The sequence below is a fragment of the Chenopodium quinoa genome, unplaced genomic scaffold (genome assembly GCF_001683475.1).
Source record: "Chenopodium quinoa cultivar QQ74 unplaced genomic scaffold, ASM168347v1, whole genome shotgun sequence".
In the NCBI taxonomy this organism is placed as follows: Eukaryota; Viridiplantae; Streptophyta; class Magnoliopsida; order Caryophyllales; family Amaranthaceae; genus Chenopodium; species Chenopodium quinoa.
In genome coordinates, this window is record NW_018744093.1 from 3,928,048 (window position 1) to 3,948,356 (window position 20,309).

The following is a 20,309-nucleotide window of genomic DNA, read 5'->3' on the forward strand; positions in this document are numbered from 1 at the left end:
AACACACTGCGGTCTTCGACGATGTCCCGAAGCATGGAGGAGATTTTTAACAGCGGGGAAGCAATGTCGTGGCGAAGCATGACCACAACACCAATGAAGTAGCGAAGCACTGCCGTGGCGAAGCACGCACGACCACAAAACTGAAGATGGCGAAGCACGGTCACCTTCAACGATGTTCCCTAGGGTGTGGAAGATTGTCACTACAAATGAAGATAGCGAAGCACTGTTACCTTCGGCGGCGTTAACGAAGCATAGTGGAGGTTGTCAAACAAAGCAAAAGATGTTACCCAGAGGCGTGTACCCGACGGTGGAAGATACGCGTTTCTAACTCCCTTATTTGTAGAACTAACATTTTTCTGCAGGTATCACTAGGTGAAAAAACAAATTCCCCACCGGTTCAAACCCCTCCTTTCCCACCGGTTTTGAACCGGGTTATATTTGGGGGTGCTAAAACCCCATAGATTTCGCACCGGTTCAAAACTGGTGGGAAAAAGGACTTTTAGCACCGGTTCTTAGGGAAAACCGGTGGTAAAAACTGAACCTTTTGCACCGGTTTTTTTCTTAAAACCGGTGCCAAAAGTCCCCAAAAAAATTTTAAAAAAAACTTTTAGCACCGATTCTTTTTAAAAACCGGTGCCAAAAATGCCCAAAAAAAATAAAAAAAATATATTTATTTTTTATTGCATTTTTTTCACTAAAATTGATATATAAACACTAACATATATATAAAGTTACAAAATTTACTTCTAATACTCCAAAAACCTGTTCTCATGAAGCATATAAATAGCAAACATCTAATTAAATTAAACAGCCCAAACTAAGCAGCTCAACAGGCTACAAAAATAACGAAACACAGTGTAACACCAAACCAGCAGAGCAAGCACATCAACTCAGCATCACAGCACCCCAGAAACTGCAACACAGCACTGCAAAAGGAAGTAGACAGCAACATAGCAACACCAACACAGGAAAATTCGACATCACAGCACAGCAGGCACAACACTGTAGCAGAAACAGCAGCTCATAGCAAGTTAGCAACAACAGCTGAGCAGACACAGCCTGACAGCTAACATCAACAGAACATAAACAACTACACAGGAGCATTGATCTTCAGTCCTGAACTCTTACTGAAGAGCAAGATGCTTTCATCCTTTACCTCTAACTGTTCAGCAGTTGATGTTATTCTGATAGTGAGAATATTCAATCAATCTGCCTTGTAAAATAGGTAAGAATCCAACTTAACAAAAGAATCAAAGCTCTGACCAATGCCCCACAATATAAATAGGAAGATTATCTCAATATAGAGTATGATTGCATGAAATTCAGAATTATGGAAATTATTACGAAAAGACTGCAGTAACATGCAGTTTACCAGAAAATCTAGACAAGAATTGACATACATACCGCATAAATTCGGAAAATTTGATGGCCTGATATAGATACTCCCCGAATTTACTGAAATCAGGGGGAACATAGCTTTCAAAATCTTGAATAATCATTGAAGTTTTTACATTTATGGATAGCTCATATCACCATAGATGTGAATCAGATTTCAGTTTAGCAAACAACAACCACTTATAGCAATAAGACAGCTCTCACTAAGGTGAAGAAAAGAAGCAACACTATAAGGGGTATGCTTATTTGAACACAACTGCCAACTTGAGGAAACTTGTAGCTGAAAAATGCTAAACCTACAGCAGCCATTGTTGGTGCAACCACAATCGGATTAATCAACCTGTAGTAGAAACATTCAAAACCTGTTGAATGAATATGAGAATAGTGAGAATAGTCAAGAACACTTGCTCCTACTATTGAGAAATCTGGAAATCCAGATTTAAAGAGAGATAGAGAAGTTTAGAGAGAGAAATCTATGGAAGTTTTTTTCAAGAAAAAAGATATATGTGATTCTGTGAAGAGCTTATTCTGACAGAGGATGCAAAGATCATGATAACATATAGATGCTCGGAAACACTGAAGACATAGCTAAAATATACCTGCATAATTAAGGGTTGCAGCAGTCCAATATTGCAATTGCACTCTAGCTATCATATCTATTTCACAATAAGCACATGGAAGTCACAAACCTCACAATTGGGGTTTAGTAATTATATAGACAAGAAGGTGAAGCCTTGCTGCATTGATCTTTAATTAAATCACTGTGAAAACTAGGTTTATGTCTTTGAGAAATCACTCTGAAATTGTAATTAACTCCCATTACATTTAGTCTTTGCATGATCACTCATTCAATGGAATCTCAATAGCTTGAGATTAGATTTTGTGTATCCATAGTCACCTAGCGTTTTCTTCTCATTGATAGTTTTACTTTGATTAAAAGTTTAGAAATTAATTAATACAAACCAAAGAAAGCTCAATCAATACCATTCATCGTGAATCGAAACTTATCACTAGACTTGTTTAGGGGTTAGTTTAGGGTTTATATAGTATATTTGATTTTAAGAGGTTAGTTAACAACCAAATTTTCATTTGTTGAGGTATGCTATTTAGTTTGGTATGAACTTTACCAGTTTAAGCAATAAGTTCCTGGAAACTGGTGAAGAGAAGATAGCCTACACCAAAGCTAGAACAGCCTAACATTTGTCCTCAATGGAAGATCAGATGCATCATCAACTTAGTTGAGCCCCCTAAACTTCCTTTAAAAGCTTTTATATTTTGTTAGACTTCTTAGCATCCAATTTTTCTGTTAAAGCAATTAAGAATAAAATAAGTTGATGTCTAGTGGCTTTTGCTTCATTCCTTCGAGGTTTCAGTCATTATCTTGCTGGAAAAGGCTATTTATCGTCTGACTACTAATGCTAGAGCCTACATGGATTACAAAGGATTTATCCAAAAGAATTTTGAAGAATTATGTATTTCATTGTTGGGGATAAATGACACAATACTCCCCGAACAATACTGTGGCAATAACTATAAACCACAACTATCTAGACCTCAAATGTCAAGCAAGCATGTCAAGAAAGCATATGAAATTTTTATCATAGCTTCCTAATCTTTGACATTGTTTTTATTTATTTAGTTATATACCGATTTTATTATTTTATGACTTATATCGTTGAATCATTTTTATAGCTAGGACTACCACTGCTCCAAAATTTCTAATGTCAAAACAAAAGCCTTTCCACTAATTTATTTCTCCCTCGTATCACCCTCACTAAACTAGTTAACTAGTTCATATTTCATAGTCCAATAAGAAAAGCACCGAATATGGACAACTAGCTCATTCTTAGATGACTGAAAAGAAAGTACATGAAATCACCTGAAAACATATTCTGCCAACAGTAGAGATGGTCTCAACTGGATACAAGCCACGCAAGGTCTCTGCACCTAGAATAATTGCATCACTCCATGGATCAAGCAGAGATAGAGGAGATAGTATATTAGCAAAACGATGTTATACATGCTCATGAAGAAAACCTGCAGTAGAAGGCTTCTAAATAAGTTGAAGTTCACTATGAGTAAGTTGAAAACATGCCTTTTTGTATCTACTCTAAAAATTGATCAACGAGAACCAATAAGTAACATGTAGATGTTCAGAATCTGAAAAACACTGGTATACCATCTAATACAGCATTTGCAACATCAGTTGCCTTAGCTCGTGTGGGTCTAAGGTTATCAGTCATGCTATCCACCACACGAGTAACCACTACTGGCTTACCAGCCATGTTGCACTTGTGCAGAGCAGCCTTTTGAAATAGAAAGACCTGTAAAATCCATTATAACAAGTACATTTAATCAATAAGCCATCATATTGACATTTCTAGGTCTTTTAAGATATATACAAGTAATCTTGTCTGTAGATTGTTAAAATTGCTTCATTGTAACCTTGATTCACATTCAAAAAATACAGAAAAATATCATACACTAGAACACAGACCGTTTATGGTACATTTCATGAAAACCCTTGTCCTCTTTAATACTTGGTCTATGTTGTACCTAGAACTAGAAGATACCCAATTTTGTCAAACACCACAAAGTCAAAACAAAAGGGGCAAAATGCTGACAAGATTCTGACATCCTGAAACAATATCTTCACAAGCATTTAGATATAGCTTTTAAATTATTAGGACACAAATTTGAAAAAATAATATCTTCTTTGTAGTTTCATTTTGAGGAAATACCTAGAAAAGCTGATCGTTTCTATTAAACATATAACTAAGTGAAGCGCAGTCAATTCGCAAAAGTTACTTATAATTGAGCTATGTTAGATCAATTGAGTAGATGTATATATATACCTTTAAAAGTTTAAAACATACATTTATAATACAGCATGAGTGTTACTGAAACTCGTTCAAGAGGATTAACTTGTATAGACATGGTATATTAATGTCAGAACACCAATTGTTACCCACCCTTACAGATGTATTTATGATAATAACAAAGATAAACTGTAGCTCAGTGATCTCTTCAAGCAATATATGAAGATACATTAGGCACGTACACATGTAAAAAAGCATGAATTAAAGACCATAAGATCACACATAATTTTCCAAAAACAGCAGGTGTACAAGAATTAGACCTTCTCCGGTGGGAGATCAATTCCCAAATTTCTACGAGAGAGGATAATGCCATCAGCTTCTTGTAGAATCTCATCAAAATGGGTCAATCCCTTTACAAAGAAAGATAAAAATGCACATATCAAGCTGATCAACTGAGAGAACACAGAACTTCAAATATAAAAAATAATAAAAGAGAAATTTCATGTCTTACTTCAATATTTTCAATTTTTGCAAAAAATTGAGTCTGCTGTAGATCACAATGATTAGAAAGGAACTCCCGAGCCTACATAGCAAGTAACAAAAGCATATTTTGGACTAGTTGTGAAGTCACTCTAAAATAAAATATCAAATACACTTGTTTTCAAGACATGTATTGCCAAAACCCTGAAGTCTGAACTAGAAGTGTCTTTACCTCACGGATATCTTCAGCATGGCGGGTATATGACAAAGTGAGGAAATCAATATTATTCCGAGCACCCCATGTTTTTATCACCTGAGTCAATCGTTCAATGAGAATATGTAGTAGAAGATATATTATGAAACGAAACGCATAAGGACTAGAGAAACAAGTTCATTTTTATTATGCCTGTTACAGTTGAAGACAAACAACATGCATCTTGATTTAACAATGAATTAAACTTTCATATTATATTTTCGTTTCCTTGGCAGCCTTTTCTACTCACAAGAACAAAAACTTTGCACTGAATGGTGAAGCAAGAATTACTACCTCTTTATCCTTTTCTGTCAGGGTTGGTCGATCTATATGAATTTGGGAGACATGCAAAGTGTATAGAGGCCCAGACAATGTAGCTGAATTCTTGATGAGGCAGACCACATCTTCTCCTTTCAATTCAGACACCTGCAGTGCAGATACAGAACCCACTATCTCCACTTGATGCTATTCCCAATTAAAAAAAAAAAATTCAACGGTCAACTAACCAATACACATTTCAAACTTTAGGTAACAAAAGATTGAATAGGCAGCACCCATTAAAGACATAAGATTTATGCTCTTGATTGGCTTTTACTTCTTAGTTGCACCAAGTATTGAACTCTAAAACAAGGCTAGAATTAATATCTTTCCTTGAAAATTCATACAAGATCAGCTTATTGGGAGTACATATGTGTTATTCATAACATAACAAAATTTTGCAGATACTATGAGAATTACATACATGACTAAATGTCTACATACTTCAAAACTCCACTACCTATATCCCTAACAAGATCCCCAAAATCTGGACAAACAACCCAATTAAGAAATGTCTGCAAGCAGATGTTTTCTAGGTATTGACGGACCAGGATTAGTTATCACTATGGGAAATGAACTCACGAGTAAACAAATTCACGAGTAAATCCATAAAAATCAATCCAATAACACAACCATATTCGACAACCCTAAAACAACGACAACAAAATCAACCAACAATTCATCAATCGCAAAGAAGATCAAAATCAAGAACAGCTAAAAAAAACAAAATTAAAACCGAAAGGAAGCAAAATCGAAGCAAACCAGGAGCAGGTTCAATGGAGGTGAGAAAGCTCAGATTCGACTTCAATGGAGAATATAGAGAACGATTCAATGGAGGCGGAGGTGCTGCTTCAATGGAGTGAGAAGGCGGAGGTGCAGCTTCAATGGAGTAAGAAAGCTAGGGCAATTCGGGATTGTGGATGGAGAACGAAGGCGAATACGAGAGGGAAAGTAAAAGTACAGAAGAAAGAAAGAAAGAAAGAAAGAATAAAAGCAGCCCGGTTTTTTTTTTATATTTCGTAATTCGCACCGGTTTGATTTCCCACCGGTTTATTAAGAACCGGTGAGAAAAGTATTAGGAACCGGTGAGAAAAGTATTTTCCCCAATCCCGCCCATTTCTTTTCCCACCGGTTTATTAGGAACCGGTGAGAAAAGTATTTTCCCCAATCCCGCCCATTTCTTTTCCCACCGGTTTTCAAGAACCGGTGCGAAAAGTGCGCTGCGCAATTCATTTTTTCTACTAGCGTATCAGTGTTAAAAAGAATGATTTAGGATCGTAGAACGTTCTGAATCATTCTCTGTCCCTATCGATCTACTTTGACTTTCGTTTTCGAAAATTACGTTTCTCCAAACTCAGTCAAAGTGGGGGCTTCTGTAGACATCTGATTGTGTCTCCCCAAAAACAAAACTCAGTGATGAGTACCATGTCTTTGATTATTGAGTTGGGGGAAGAGTTGAAAAATCTCGTGAAGTTTCCTTTAGCCTTGACCATTTCTAACCCTTTCCTTAAATGTATTTAGCCGGAATCATTTATTTCGTGCCTTTAAACCCAAAATAATTCATTTTGTGTCCTTAAAACAATCCTTTTTGTGTTCAATTTATAAATATGTCCAAACCAGTTTATTTTGGTCCATAATATGCGTCTAAAAATTGTGTAGTTGGATGGGGCTTGAAAAAAGCTTTCCAACGATATATTATAAGCCCAAATCCAAGTTATAATGAGTAAGTTATGGCCAAAATACTAAACTGGGCCCAAACCAAGCCTTACCTACGGACCCAATGATCATGTGGAGGGTCCATTAACCTTGATATCATCCCTAAAACCCTTAGGATTTATTATTAGCTTATATAAACCTCTAGAAGATTCTAATTTATCCTGTTTTTCGAAAAGATAAAATTTAAGATTTTACTTCGGATAAAACACTTGTTTTTAATAGATTTAATTCTGATAAAATAAGGATAACTACGGATATTCGACTATCCCAAATTGATTGGAAGTTATATTCCGTACGAATCTTATCTTCTAAAAAGCATCGTGCAACGATGAAAATATCGCACAGCGATATAAGCATTGCGACGCAATGAAACCATCGCCACGCAATAAAAGGCGTTTTACTCCGAGTCGGATTTTGACTCTTTTTCTGATCTTTTCGCTCGTTTTTTTCCTATAAATAAGGTCGTTTTCCTTCGTTTTCATTCACTAACAATCATCATCTTAATCCCTCTCTAAGCTATAAGCCTATCTATCTCTCTCTCTTTCTTAGCCTTAGCCTAAACACATTACACACCATACAACCTTCACGAGACTTGAATACTCCAAGCCCTTCTCATAGTTGCCTTCCACCTCGACATGAAAGGTTGATATTTTTGAGGGTTTGGTCCCTAATCTATATTTCAATTCTTCTTTGACTTATTTGTTTATTTGATTTAATCTTTCTTGAAGTTACTAACGTGTTTATTATTTTGATAGAAAGAAATATGAGACGTCAAAGTGAGTAGATCTACTATCTTTATTCTTTGTTTTTGATATAGAAACCATGCTTATAATATTATTTTAATTCTTAGTATCATGTTAGGATGCTTTTTTATGATTTCTAGTATCATGTTAGGGTGTTATTTTAATATTTCTAATATCATGTTGCTTTCTAGTATCATGTTTAGGCTAAAGCTTTGATCTTTATTATTTAGTGACATGCTAGGGTTTGTTATTAATCCGTCTAGTATCATGCCTAAGATCTTGCTAATATTATTTTGGAGATATTGCTTTATTATGATGATGATGATTGTTGTGTCATTAATAATTTTACGTTGTTTGATTATTTATTATTCATTGTTATTGCTTGATCACGCCCTTTCTACAGGTTTAAAGGGAATTTGTACTTGAAATCACGCCTAATAAAATAATTAATAATTTGATTTAGGATAATATGATTTTAATTCAAGTGATCGCCAATAATAGATTTATTTGTGCATTAATAATCAACCAACGTAGATTAAACAGGTTTAGAATTAACTTCATGTATATATGTTGATCGGAAAGCGCACATGAATGTCATAAGAATTAAGTAGAGGTCGATTTAGGGCAGGTTCAATCTCTTTTAGGTTGGATTCGTACCATCATCCCCGAATATCCAATCATAGTTTTGGACCACTATGGAGTTAGCGATCTCTGTGATCGTGAATGGGGTGTAACCTTCACACCGTGAACAGCTTACAGGTTCCTAAAACTTGTTGGTGACTTTTTTGCTCTAGCTTCTTTCCCTTTGGACGCCACCATGCTTAAGTGCATGATCACAGTGGGGTTCAAAGTTGATGTTTGAAATATTCCCTACAAAAAACCAAGGTTTGGTTTTATTCAAACATCAACTTGAAAATATCAAGGTTTGATCACAGTTGGGGCTCAAGGTTTGGTGTTACTCAAATTTTGGGGTTGCGGTTTCAACGATCTCTTTATGATAAGTGCCCTTTTGAGATCTCTTGGTGAAACGAGAAACCGTGCGGATTTTGGTATGGAGTGAATGATAGATTGTTTTTTATTTTTCTTTTGTAATAAAGTATTAATATTGGTTATGCATTAGATTTTGTTCTAGTTACGCTATTTCTTATTTCAATTAGGTATTTTTATGTTTTGTTAATACGTACAATTGCAATTTAGAAATTCTTGATGTAATTTTTATTTTCTAGAATTGCTTAAGTTTTTTAGTTTGGTTTTGAGATGAAGAAGTGTTTGAAGAGAGTTTGGTAAATTTTGATAAGAATTCTTGGTGTCGGGACATATACTCTCAATCTAGGCCATGTGATGGTTTAGTGTACAAAATTTTGTGTTCGGAGCACACTGGTTCACAAGTTATGGAAGATGTCCGTTTGTTGATAGCCTAATGTGAGTAGGCTTATGGAATTTTATTTAAGGTGGAGGTTCTTTTTTTTTCTTATGAAGTTATGAACATTACTTCTTGGTTTTTGGTTCAAGGTGGATTTACCTTGTTTTGGTCTATTTCAAGTCAAGGTGGAGGTTTGTTCAATTGTGACTCGAAATCTAGCAGGTCTGACTTTGAATGCAAATATCACTCAAGCTATTAGTGATTTTGAGGTGATTCAAGTTGAAGGTGATAGCTTGTTTCAAGAGCTTTCCAACGATAGGTCATATGCCCAATTCCGATAAGAAACAAGAAAGTTATGGTCGTTTTACGAAAACTTGATGAAGCTGGAAAATTGCGACGAGGCAAGCTATAGCTCTAGGCAAGTGAGCTATAGCTCGGCCCTATGAAGACATGCGGTAGGCTTCAGCTAGTTGCTGAGCTCTAGCTCGACAGTCCGGTCTTGTGCTACAACTTATGGAATTATTTCCTATTTTTGTTTTCTTCACATGACAGTTATTTGGGTTTTACAATTTTAGGGTTTTATTAGGGTTTCCTTATGTTATAAAAGGACTCTTTAGGTGATTGAGCCATTGAAATTAAGGCTCCTTGTATTATTCTCTTATTCTTTCTCCATCATAGTGAAGAAGCTCTCAAATCCTCCACCCGTGGATGTAGGTCTAATTTAACCGAACCACGTAAATCCTTGTGTTCTTTGTTTATTGTCTTTGTTGCTTTTCTCGTTTTAATTTTTCATTGACTTGTTCCACATTAATTAAACACAACTAAACCCTTATTTCCTAACAAAGAGTTTATAATGCGTTCACTTAGCTTGTCTATTGTGCACGAGGAATACCAAGAAGAAACCTCATTCTTCTTTTTCCTGAGTGCATAAGAGTATGCATAACCTTTCTCTCAAAACAAGTAAAGTCTTTTCCTTGAAAATTAGGTCTGGTAAAGATATTTTAGCTTGTAGCTCAAATTGGGTTTATTGTATTATTCCGATGGTTAACTCTAATAAAAAATCTACAACAGAGTGAACGACAGTGGACGTGTTTTGTTCTTATTGATCATATATCTCATACTTGGGATGTGAGAATTATTAGAGAGCATTTTGAATGGGATAGTACAAAAAAAATCTTCATAGTAAACTTGCCACAACAGGAAGAAGATGATTTTCTTTATCGGCCTCGACACCCTTGTGGAAGATATACAGTTAAGTATGGTTATGCCTTTCTTATAGTTTCAAATAGAAGCATGGAACCATCACATAGAAAGGAAGCCTTTGATTTTTATAAAATCATATGGAATTTGGAAATTCCACCAATATGACATATTTTTCTCTGGAAATTAGCAGGTCATCTAGTTAAAGCAAACCTTCCCAACTAGAGACTTGCAAGTTGATGGCTTGTGTGATTATCATGGCGTTAGATTGTTCTATAGCTCAGTACGTTTGGGATAATTGTGGTGTATCGAATTGTAAAAACCTATTGGGTCTACTTCCTTATAAGAGTGGATTCAAACCTATACCTTGCTATTTTATAGTCCGAATGGTCATAGAAGCGATCCAATGCAAAAAATTGTAGCTACTTTGTGGTCTCTATGGACTATAAGAAATAAGATGGTCTTTGAAGGGGATAATGGTTACCTGAGGAGCTTTTATTCAAATCTACTTCGTTCTTGCACTGCAATATCTTCATGACTTCTTGAAGTTGGATGACAAAAAATTGGGTACTTTAAGGATATATGATGGGGATGTACATGTACTACTTGGGTTCTTATAGGTCTCCTTAGGAGCGGAGAATCATTTTTTGCATTTTAGGACTACTCCCTAGATAACCGTAGTTCGTGTTGATGGCTCTTGGCACAAAGGTACTAACACTTATGGTTTTGGGCAATGACCTCTTTTGAACAAGTGCAGAATGATACGGGAGGTGATTTTGGAATTACAAATTCAACTCTTCAAGCGGAAGGGTTTGCCTGTCTTTCGACTTTACGATGGAATCTTGACTGTGGACTCTAATCCCTAACTATCTTCACAGACTCGATGGTGCTAGATAGTTAATTCCTTAATCAATAAGGATATGGACATATGGCTAACATGGAGATACATTGGACGATAGAAGAAATCCGAAACCTAGAAGGTTAGCTAAGCTCATCTGCTAGGAAACTAGTGACAGTCTGATCTTTTCATTCATCTTTTTCTTTTCCATTTTAAGCTCTTATGTTGGTTTGTTTTTTATTCTGTAATCTGCTCTTGAAAAAAAAAAAAAAAAAAAAAAAAAGAGGTAATATGTGTAGTCTTTATTTAATGAGGTTTAGTGTTCAAACCTCTTTGCTTGTCTGCATTTTAATTTAATCATGACAATGACATGAAAAAACGAATGTTGAATGATGATTTGGTGTGATGCTAGTACGAGAATGGGGTACATGTGACACATCAACATTTTTTTAGGAACGTTTTTTTAACATAGAAGTATAGATTTGGGAGTGAATTTTTAAACTTTTAACCACAAACCTTTACTCAATTGTGTTAATTGTGTTCATACTAAGGTTTAATCTCATTGTAACATTCACAACTTTCACCAATTATAAAAATAGTACTCCCTCTATATTTTATCACTTGTTCCATTTTTCTTTTGCGGTCATATTTTAAGATACTTGCTCCATAATCTTTATTGAAAACTTTTAACAGTATTTTACTATTTTTCCTCCCCACTAGTGGTCCCCTCATACTATATTTTAATATTTTTTTCATATTCTCTCACCTGCCCACTTACACTCACTTTTGTTTTTTTAGATTTTTAATTCTTTAACCAATGCAACCTTGATTCTATAATATTTTATTACTTTTTACTATATTTCCTAAAACTCCGCGCATGGAGAAATGGAGCAAGTAATAAAATATGGAGGGAGTAATAATAATTATAAAACCAATCGTACTAGCGTTTACAATTGGATCTGAAAAAAAAACAATGTTCGTTTACGATTAAGGGATAAAAGAGATATTAGGGGATAAAGAGATATAATCAAAATAAGTAGTAGAAATTAATTTTCAAACTTTGCCTTGTTTATCTTAAGATGTTGTACTTTCTCCATTTTTTTTAGTTGCATCACTTTAAAAATTACGAACTCCTAGACAATTTATGGAGATGAAAGAAATAGAGATAAAGAAAAAAGTGGACCAATGTGATAAGAGAGAGATAGAGAAAGTTTATTTGTTAAAATGAAAAAGTGATGCATCTATATTCAGACTTCCCTTTTTATAATGTGATGCATCTAAAATAATAAAGAAAGTATAATCTTGGTGGTTTTTTTTTTTTACATTATCTTTACCATTAGAATGTGTAGTACTTGCCTACTTGGTATACTTAGAGCATGATGTTAAACTCTGTTCACTTCTCCTTATTTTTGCTGAGTTGAAATTATTTTTATTGAATTAAAATTACTTTTGCTGAATTTAAACTATTTTTGCTGAATTGAAATTATTTTTTTTACTGATTCTCTATTATATTTCTTCTTTAAAGTTACTGATTTCTACTGAAATAAAATATTTTTACTACATTCAAATTAATTTTACTGAACTGGACTTATTATTACTGAAATAAATATTATTTACCGAACTAATTTTTTATAAAGTGGAGTGAATAGGCCTTAGTCTATGACATTTGTTAATCATTGAATTTATCTCTTAGCCTTAAAAATTCCAATACTCTTAGGTTGTCGCATTACAAACAATTAGAATACCAATTAACAAGATATATGATCAAATCATTAAAGATTAATGTGCATTTCAATTTTATTTTATTTTAATTAAGAAGCAAAGGTATACAGGTCTAATGATCATCCTATCGCATGGAAACATCACTAGAATCTAAAATTCTTCCTATCTCAGCAAAATATAATAGATTAAAGGAAAAAAAAAATACATAAACCAAAGAAATACAATAGTAGTTGATAATATAAACAATTGAACATTCATTCCAAATTCATAATGGATCCACTTTTTCTAACTATTTCCATCAAATTGCTGATGGAATCTACTTTAGCTTCACCCACTACAATAAAAACAAATCAACCAAATAAAAGGAGAAAAAAATTATTAACCCCTTAAATTAAAGTTCCCAATTGATTAATGGGAAAATTAAACATAAATACTCACATAATAAAATCTATCTTTTCACACTTGGAATTTTAATGAAACTTATTTGCAACTCTTAATTAACTAACCCTTAAACTAATATTGATGAAACTTGTTGATCGTCTTAGAACCATGCTTATTACCATAATCATAATTATAATTATAAGAAGCATTATTATTTTGATGTTTTATATGCCTTAACCCTTTGCTAGTAGTATCCATTTTGATGTTTTTGCTCTTCATGCTACGTGAACGTATAAATTGATCAACTTCAGGCTGCAAATCAACCGAACTCGGGGCTTGAAACTCCGATTGTGTTCTCCTATGAGACGACCCGTTGAAGGAGTCCCCGGCACTGCCTAGAAAGTGGTAGCTCTGCCTCGAGCCATCGGAGAGGCATCGAAAGCTATGTTGGTGTATGTTTTGCTTCTTGATAGCACGTACAAGAAATGGTATTAGTCCCTCCATATATAATTTTTGTGGTATGAACTCTTTTTTGATGAACAAAGTTGAACTTGAAATTGGGTTTGTAAGAAATTGTTTGGATATTGTGTGAAATAAATGGATTAGTATAAGATGATATATATAGTGGAATAATGTCAATAAGATAGCTGTAAAGATTGAAAGAAAATTCAAAGAAATTGACATTTGAAAAAGAGAATGTCATAGGATATTACTAGTTGGCCAAAGTTGAACATAGAAAAAGAACAAATAAAAGATTAAAAATTGTTAAGAGTATGTTGGTTTTGGTGCACATGACGAGTTGAAGTTATCTTGTTTTAACGAATTTTAGTGACTATATTTTCATATATTAAACGATTTTGGCATGTTGTATCTGCTATAAGCTATTGTAGGGTATCTTTTGGTATAAAATCAGCAATTTGTGCACGGTTTTAATCGGTGAATAAGTCACATGGCGTTCGCCTTAATCATTGCCGTCTTCTAGTGGTCAAGTCTCATGTCTCAACATTAAAAATCTCTTTAAAATCATTTAAATATGTAAATAAAAAAACTAGTGACTACTTTATCGATTTTTAAAATCATTGCAACACACAAGGTTTTTTTTTTTTTTTTTTTTTTGGTTTTTTTTAAGAACCTACTACCACGTATTTTATTATTTATCTCTTTCACTTACTACTTGAACTAATTTTATACTTATATTCTCCCCTTATATTTTGAGATGAGGATAGAGAAAGAGAAAATTAAATAAAAAGAACATGCAACGAGGAGAAATATACTTCCTTCATTTTTATTTGTTTGCCCCATAAGCAAAATGTGTTTTATTAAAGATTGAACCAAAAAATTGTTGGTGAATGAGGGTGTATTTGTCTTTTTCATTTTTATGAGTGTATGTAAGTGGGTTTAGTGGTAGGGGCATGTTACTAATTAGGAAAAAGGACAATCTTTAAAGGACATCCCAAAATGAAATATAGGGCAAACAAATAGGGACAGAGGGAGTAAAGAAAAAGCATGCTCAAATAGGAAAGTGTTCACAAACTTCCTAAATTGATAAAATGATGTACTCTTTGTGTTTTTTTAAGTGTTCCATTTTCACTTTTACACTATCCAGTACACCACTTTGACTAATGATTATGAAATATATGAGTACATAAGATTAAAACAGTCAGTTAGTCATATAGGCACTTGTTATAATCGTATCAATGTAAAGTTTACTATCAACTTTTTATACTCCATACTCTGTAATTCATACTTATTGCTAATTGAAGATACTTATGGTCAAAGTTCTACGTTGACAAATATGCTAGTCAAATTAGGAACAAGCCGGCACCAGTTGTCCAGGCCTCCTAGATTGGAACAAGCCGGCAGCAACTCCTGAGGAGCTAGATAGTAATTGTTACAATATTTGGAGAAAAACGAAAGTATTACTGGTACAAAAGGTCAAATGATTCAAACAAAAAGAAACCAAAAGAAGCTTAATATTCAAAAGGTCAAATGATTCAAACAAAAAGAAAACAAAGGAAGTATTACTGGTACAAAAGGTCAAATAATTAAAAAAAAAAATCTTAATATTCAATATCAAGCTTCATACAATGCAGTAACGAACGCTACATCTTTGGATATTAATAATAGAAGCTTGAAAGTGTAAGTCTTATTTATACAATAAAATCATGATGTATAGATCATATATCTAAAGTTTCCAATTATACTGTATATTATATGGATGATCCGATCTGAAAGGATTATTACTTTGAGCATGTACTTGTAGCATTACATGCTTCATATCTGGTGATCCTTAATGGTTTCATCAGCGCGAAGAGTAAACTTATGGCTAAGCCATTTCTCACTAGGAGAACCAATCACTAATTCATGACGGCCAGTAACCAACTTCCTATCTCCTTGCTCATTCACCAAGCTAAAAGCTTCACACACATTTACTTTAACTACAGCCAATTCTGTCTTCCCTGCTTTCACTTCAACTCTCTCGAATCCTACAAGCTGTATATTGGGTGCTCCCTTGAACTCACTCCATACAGGCGGCTTCCAAAACACAAGCACAACGTGCCCTCCATCCATCTTCCCTTCATTTTTCACCCCTATTGCAACAGCATAGTCTAACTTCTTGCAGTTTACTTCTGATACATCAATGATCATTTTGTCATCAGCCTGCTTATCAGTTGGAAGAAACAGTGTTTGGTTACTGGTGTTGTTGAAATTTTGTTCGAATGATCTCTTGATGGTTATTTTTGAGGGGGCGTGTATTAGAAACTTGATGAAAGTAGTATAGCTGAGTCCATGGCCGAACTCATAGACAGTTTTCCCAGTGAAAAATCTGTATGTCCTACCGGGAAGTCTTCTGGATCTGTCCTTCCTCATGTTCATGTTTGTCATTGGAATTAGATCTACGTACTCTTTCCGGTACCATGTCACAGGTGTCCTTCCACCTATAGAGATCAACCAAAACAAAAGGAGAATTAGCATAGTTTAGGCTTTATGCTTTTCACAAGAAAAAAACGCTTAATTATCTTAGTATAACCTAATCTGAACTTTAAATAGTAGTGCATTGAACTTTGGTAACCTTGTTGGTATTAATCAGAACTATTTAAACTTATTTTCTTGAAACTTCTCTTTTGAGATTATGCACAAAGCTTTAGTTAGAATGAATTTAGTTTTCTTATATTTATGATTTATATCAGGAAAGAAAAGTTTAAACTTACTTGGGTTGTGATATCCAAACACTACTTGTGCAATGGCTTCACCTCCTTCTTGGCCTGGGTAGCCGACCCAGAGAATTGCTCGAATCTTTTTCAATTTGATTGCAAATGACACATCAATCGGACCAGCTGACATGATCACCAGAATAACCTTTCCTTTGGCTGCATTAGTAACCTTCTCTACTAGCGACTTCTGGTAGCCGGGCAATGTCAAGTTCACCCTGTCTAGTCCCTCTGCTTCAACCGACTGATCGAGCCCCACTACTAATACCACCACATCAGCAGCGGCAGCCACCTTAGCAGCAGCCTTTATAGAGCTTTTATCTTGACACTTCACATCTTGGCACCCTGATTTATAATACACTCTTTTCACATATTTTTGAAACCCTTGTAGAGGACTAGTATACTTGCATGGTACACCAGCATAGTTACTTAACATGGTTTTTGTGGCATTAGCATTAGGACCAATAACGGCTAATTTTCTTACATATTTTGAGGACAATGGAAGAGTTGATCCCTTGTTTTCTAGCAAGACTATCCCTTGTTTTGCAGCATCAAGAGCCAACTTTTTGTGATCTTTCGTACATACATCAGACGGCCGTAGTTTTCCAAAAGGGTGCTTTCTAGGGTCCCCATCAAAGAACCCAAGTCTCATGAGGACTATGTAATTGTATATTAATGCCTGGTCTACAACTGATTCCTCCACTTTTCTCTCATTGACTGTTCTTACCGTGTACTTGCGTAGAAAGTCTCCACAATTCATGTTAACTCCTGCATGAGTATTATATAGATATAGATCATGACTCGCGGGAGTAGAAAATTATCTTCGAAAGTTCGAAGGATCAGATATAAGAGTAACCTAACCTGCTTTTAAGGCAAGGGCTACTGCATCCTCTGGTGAAGCTGTGTAATTGATCGACTCATAGAAGACTTGTATAGAATCACAATCAGTGACAACATAGCTGGTTAGATATCCAAGGAGAAGATGTCAAACTTTATTGTCTTTGGATATTCACATTTCAAATCAATATATTAACAAACAAGATGTCCTTCATTACTTCGTACGACTTTGAAACTGAATACAGGTATCTTAAATTAAACATAGTAAAGTGTACAAACCCATTTAAATTCCATTGCTCTCGAACTATTCCTTTTAGAAGATTGGGATCAGCACAAGTTGGAATTCCATTCACTCTGTTGTATGAGCACATCACACTACTAACACGCCCCTTCTCAACGCAACTCTTGAATGGGGGCTGATACGTATCCTCCAAATCCTGCTTGCTGACCTACAAAAATTAAATTACCATATTCAGATGATCGGCTATTTGTTGTCAAATGTAGTTAAAGTTTTGCTAAGATGCTAAGAAACAATATACCTTTGCATCAAAGTGGAAGCGATCAACACCTTTCCAATTATCAAGATCATAAGCAGTATAATGCTTACAACAACTAGAAACCTTAAGCATGTTTCTATTACCAGAGATATCAACCTCTTGTAGACCTCTGACATAGTTGACAGCATACTTACTGACAACCAAAGGGTCCTCCCCAGGGGTCTCTTGCCCTCTACCCCACCTCGGGTCTCTGTATACATTCACATTTGGGCTCCAATACGTGAGCCCAGCAAGACCTGCATTGTACATTGCTCGAGCCTCAGTTGACACAACCTGGCCCATCTTGTACCACAATGATGCATTAAAGCTTGCAGCAGATAGAATAACTGCTGGAAAGCTTGTTGCACCAGGTATTGTTCCATTGAACCGTACACCAGGGCCAGTGTTAGAGACTCCATGCAGGGCCTCTGACCACCACTCGTAGGCTGGTACCCCTAGCCTAGGGATCCCCCTAGCCGAGTTTACTAGTTGTTCTGCCTTTTCATTTAAGCTAAGGCGAGAAACTAAGTCCTTAGCACGAACAGAATAAGGTAACGATTTGTTACAGAAAGATAATCTTTTTACATCAACTTCACGCTTGTTACATGCAAATTGTTGAGTAGTGTATGGGACTAGGAAAAATGTTAAGAAAAAGAGAAAAAATCGAAGTAGACTACTCATTCTTTTTCCCTAATAAATCTTGTACTACGATATTTTGTTTGAGGTACATTTTAACTTGTCTAAGTCGCGTTTATTTATAGCTAGAACCCTTGGACCAGTGGTAGAGTGAAGTGTGCAAATTGAGTGAAGTAACAGTAAGTTTTGGGTACCTAAAACACAATGTCCCGAGTTTTGGCGCATTCACCTAGCAAGACTTGACTCACTTGGTAAGACTCTTACTTTAAGTCCTTGAGGTTTGGGGTTTGAATCTTGCTAAGTAAGATTGCTTGGACATGGTGACTCTCTCATCTTTTCCCCTTACTTCCAAGTATCTGGATCGTAAATACCGGACCAAAAAACACTATAAGAGTTGAGGTCTAGTTAAGGTCATTCTCCTTATTATAAAGAAAAGTTTGGACGCATGCTAGTTGTTATTTTGGCATTTACTGTAACCTTACATTATAAGCGAGAATGATTCTAATGCTTTAGCAAGCAAAAGTTTTACTGTACAGAAGGTAAAATGGCCCTAAGAATGCTGCCTTAATGGTCCTATGTATGCGTTGGTGTGGGATTTTTATTGGATGTAACCAGACTTATTATACACTCCAGATCTCTTCCATCATGCTCTTTGCTTAGTGGTATATACATCCTACATCGTTTTCGTTCTCTTTTAGATTTTTACACTTCCTTTTGTTTGGGGACCTGATCGGTCATCTTCAACCTACTGTTCATGAATAACTCACCAAGCCTACTATGATCGGATGCCTGCTGGGCCGGTGAGCTGTCCACTCGCATAAGGCTAGGTTGGGGGAACAGTCCGGTACCACACTACCACGTGTTCCAGACCCAATCGGCCCTTAGCAACTGGTTCATTTTTTGGTAAGTCAGTTATTATGACTCAACCACATCAACACTCTCTCTTCTCATTTTGTTCTTTCAATTAAGATCGTTTGCTAAATTATGTATCAGAGGAGCTCACTGACCGTATCCTTGAGGCTAGTAGTCACACAAGATCATGCATTTAATTCTTTTAGCTACCATTAGCAACCATGTTAAATTGTGATACATTGATATGATAGTTATTATTAACGATTCAACACATGATTTAATTTTGTATCTAATCAATCTTGTAGCCATATACCCCTATCTCATATTTCTGAAAACTAGCAATATTGTAAGTTATCCTAATGAAAATTCAATAGACAAGACCACACGGAGTTGCTCGATGATTGAGATGCTTGATCATCTCACCAAGACAGTTCAATTCATTGCAGCAAGCCAAAGTTTACTGCCTGTCTTGAGGATCACCCCCTGCGCCCCCCTCGCAGGCCCTTGCCACAAAGTCAGAAAGGTATACCACCAATGCATACTCTCCAACCCTACAAAATCCTAACAACTGTATGTCTTCTCATGTATTAGGCTTAGATCAGTAGCTCTGCCGTCTGAGAATAGCCCCATGCATAATCACCAGTGCCTCACTCACCATCATAAATTGATCCAAAAATTATACTTGTAGCAAGATATCAGCGTTTTATTATGAAGTTATTTTACTCCATTGGTGACTGGAGGACGGATAGATGATATTTACTGGAGATATCGCAATGAAAACCTCCTATACTTTAGCAAAAGATCTACTGTAATTTCCAGCAGATAAAATATATGGATTAAATCGTCATTATATGAGTCCTTTTTATACGCTGAACTCTAAAGATTAAGAAGCTGAAAAATACAAAAGCCAAAGTGCAATAGTTTTTTTTTTTTTTTTTTTTTTTTGTGTGTTCATTTTATGATATTCGAATAAACAATACAGACAAATGAGCAAAAAAATACACTTAG

The 20,309-nt window shown here is 35.1% G+C and overlaps 2 protein-coding genes across 2 annotated transcripts; both read right to left on the minus strand.

Annotated features, from left to right (window-relative positions):
* Positions 1-693: 693 nt before the first annotated feature.
* Positions 694-6,758, minus strand: LOC110692099 (pyruvate kinase 1, cytosolic-like). Its single transcript, XM_021869082.1, has 8 exons — positions 6,690-6,758; positions 5,242-5,373; positions 4,927-5,007; positions 4,726-4,797; positions 4,535-4,624; positions 3,575-3,719; positions 1,405-3,363; positions 694-1,002 (listed from the first exon to the last, which is right to left on the minus strand). Exons 1-7 carry the CDS (start codon positions 6,756-6,758, stop codon positions 3,242-3,244), a joined length of 711 nt encoding a protein of 236 aa, XP_021724774.1. The 3' UTR covers positions 694-1,002; positions 1,405-3,241.
* Positions 6,759-15,045: 8,287 nt separating this feature from the next.
* On the minus strand, positions 15,046-18,524 carry LOC110692168 (probable beta-D-xylosidase 5). The gene is made up of 5 exons (XM_021869169.1): positions 17,817-18,524; positions 17,557-17,726; positions 17,302-17,399; positions 16,441-17,208; positions 15,046-16,167 (listed from the first exon to the last, which is right to left on the minus strand). The coding sequence occupies exons 1-5, from the start codon at positions 18,492-18,494 to the stop codon at positions 15,503-15,505; spliced, it is 2,379 nt and encodes a 792-aa protein (XP_021724861.1). The 5' UTR covers positions 18,495-18,524; the 3' UTR covers positions 15,046-15,502.
* Between the last annotated feature and the right edge of the window lie 1,785 nt (positions 18,525-20,309).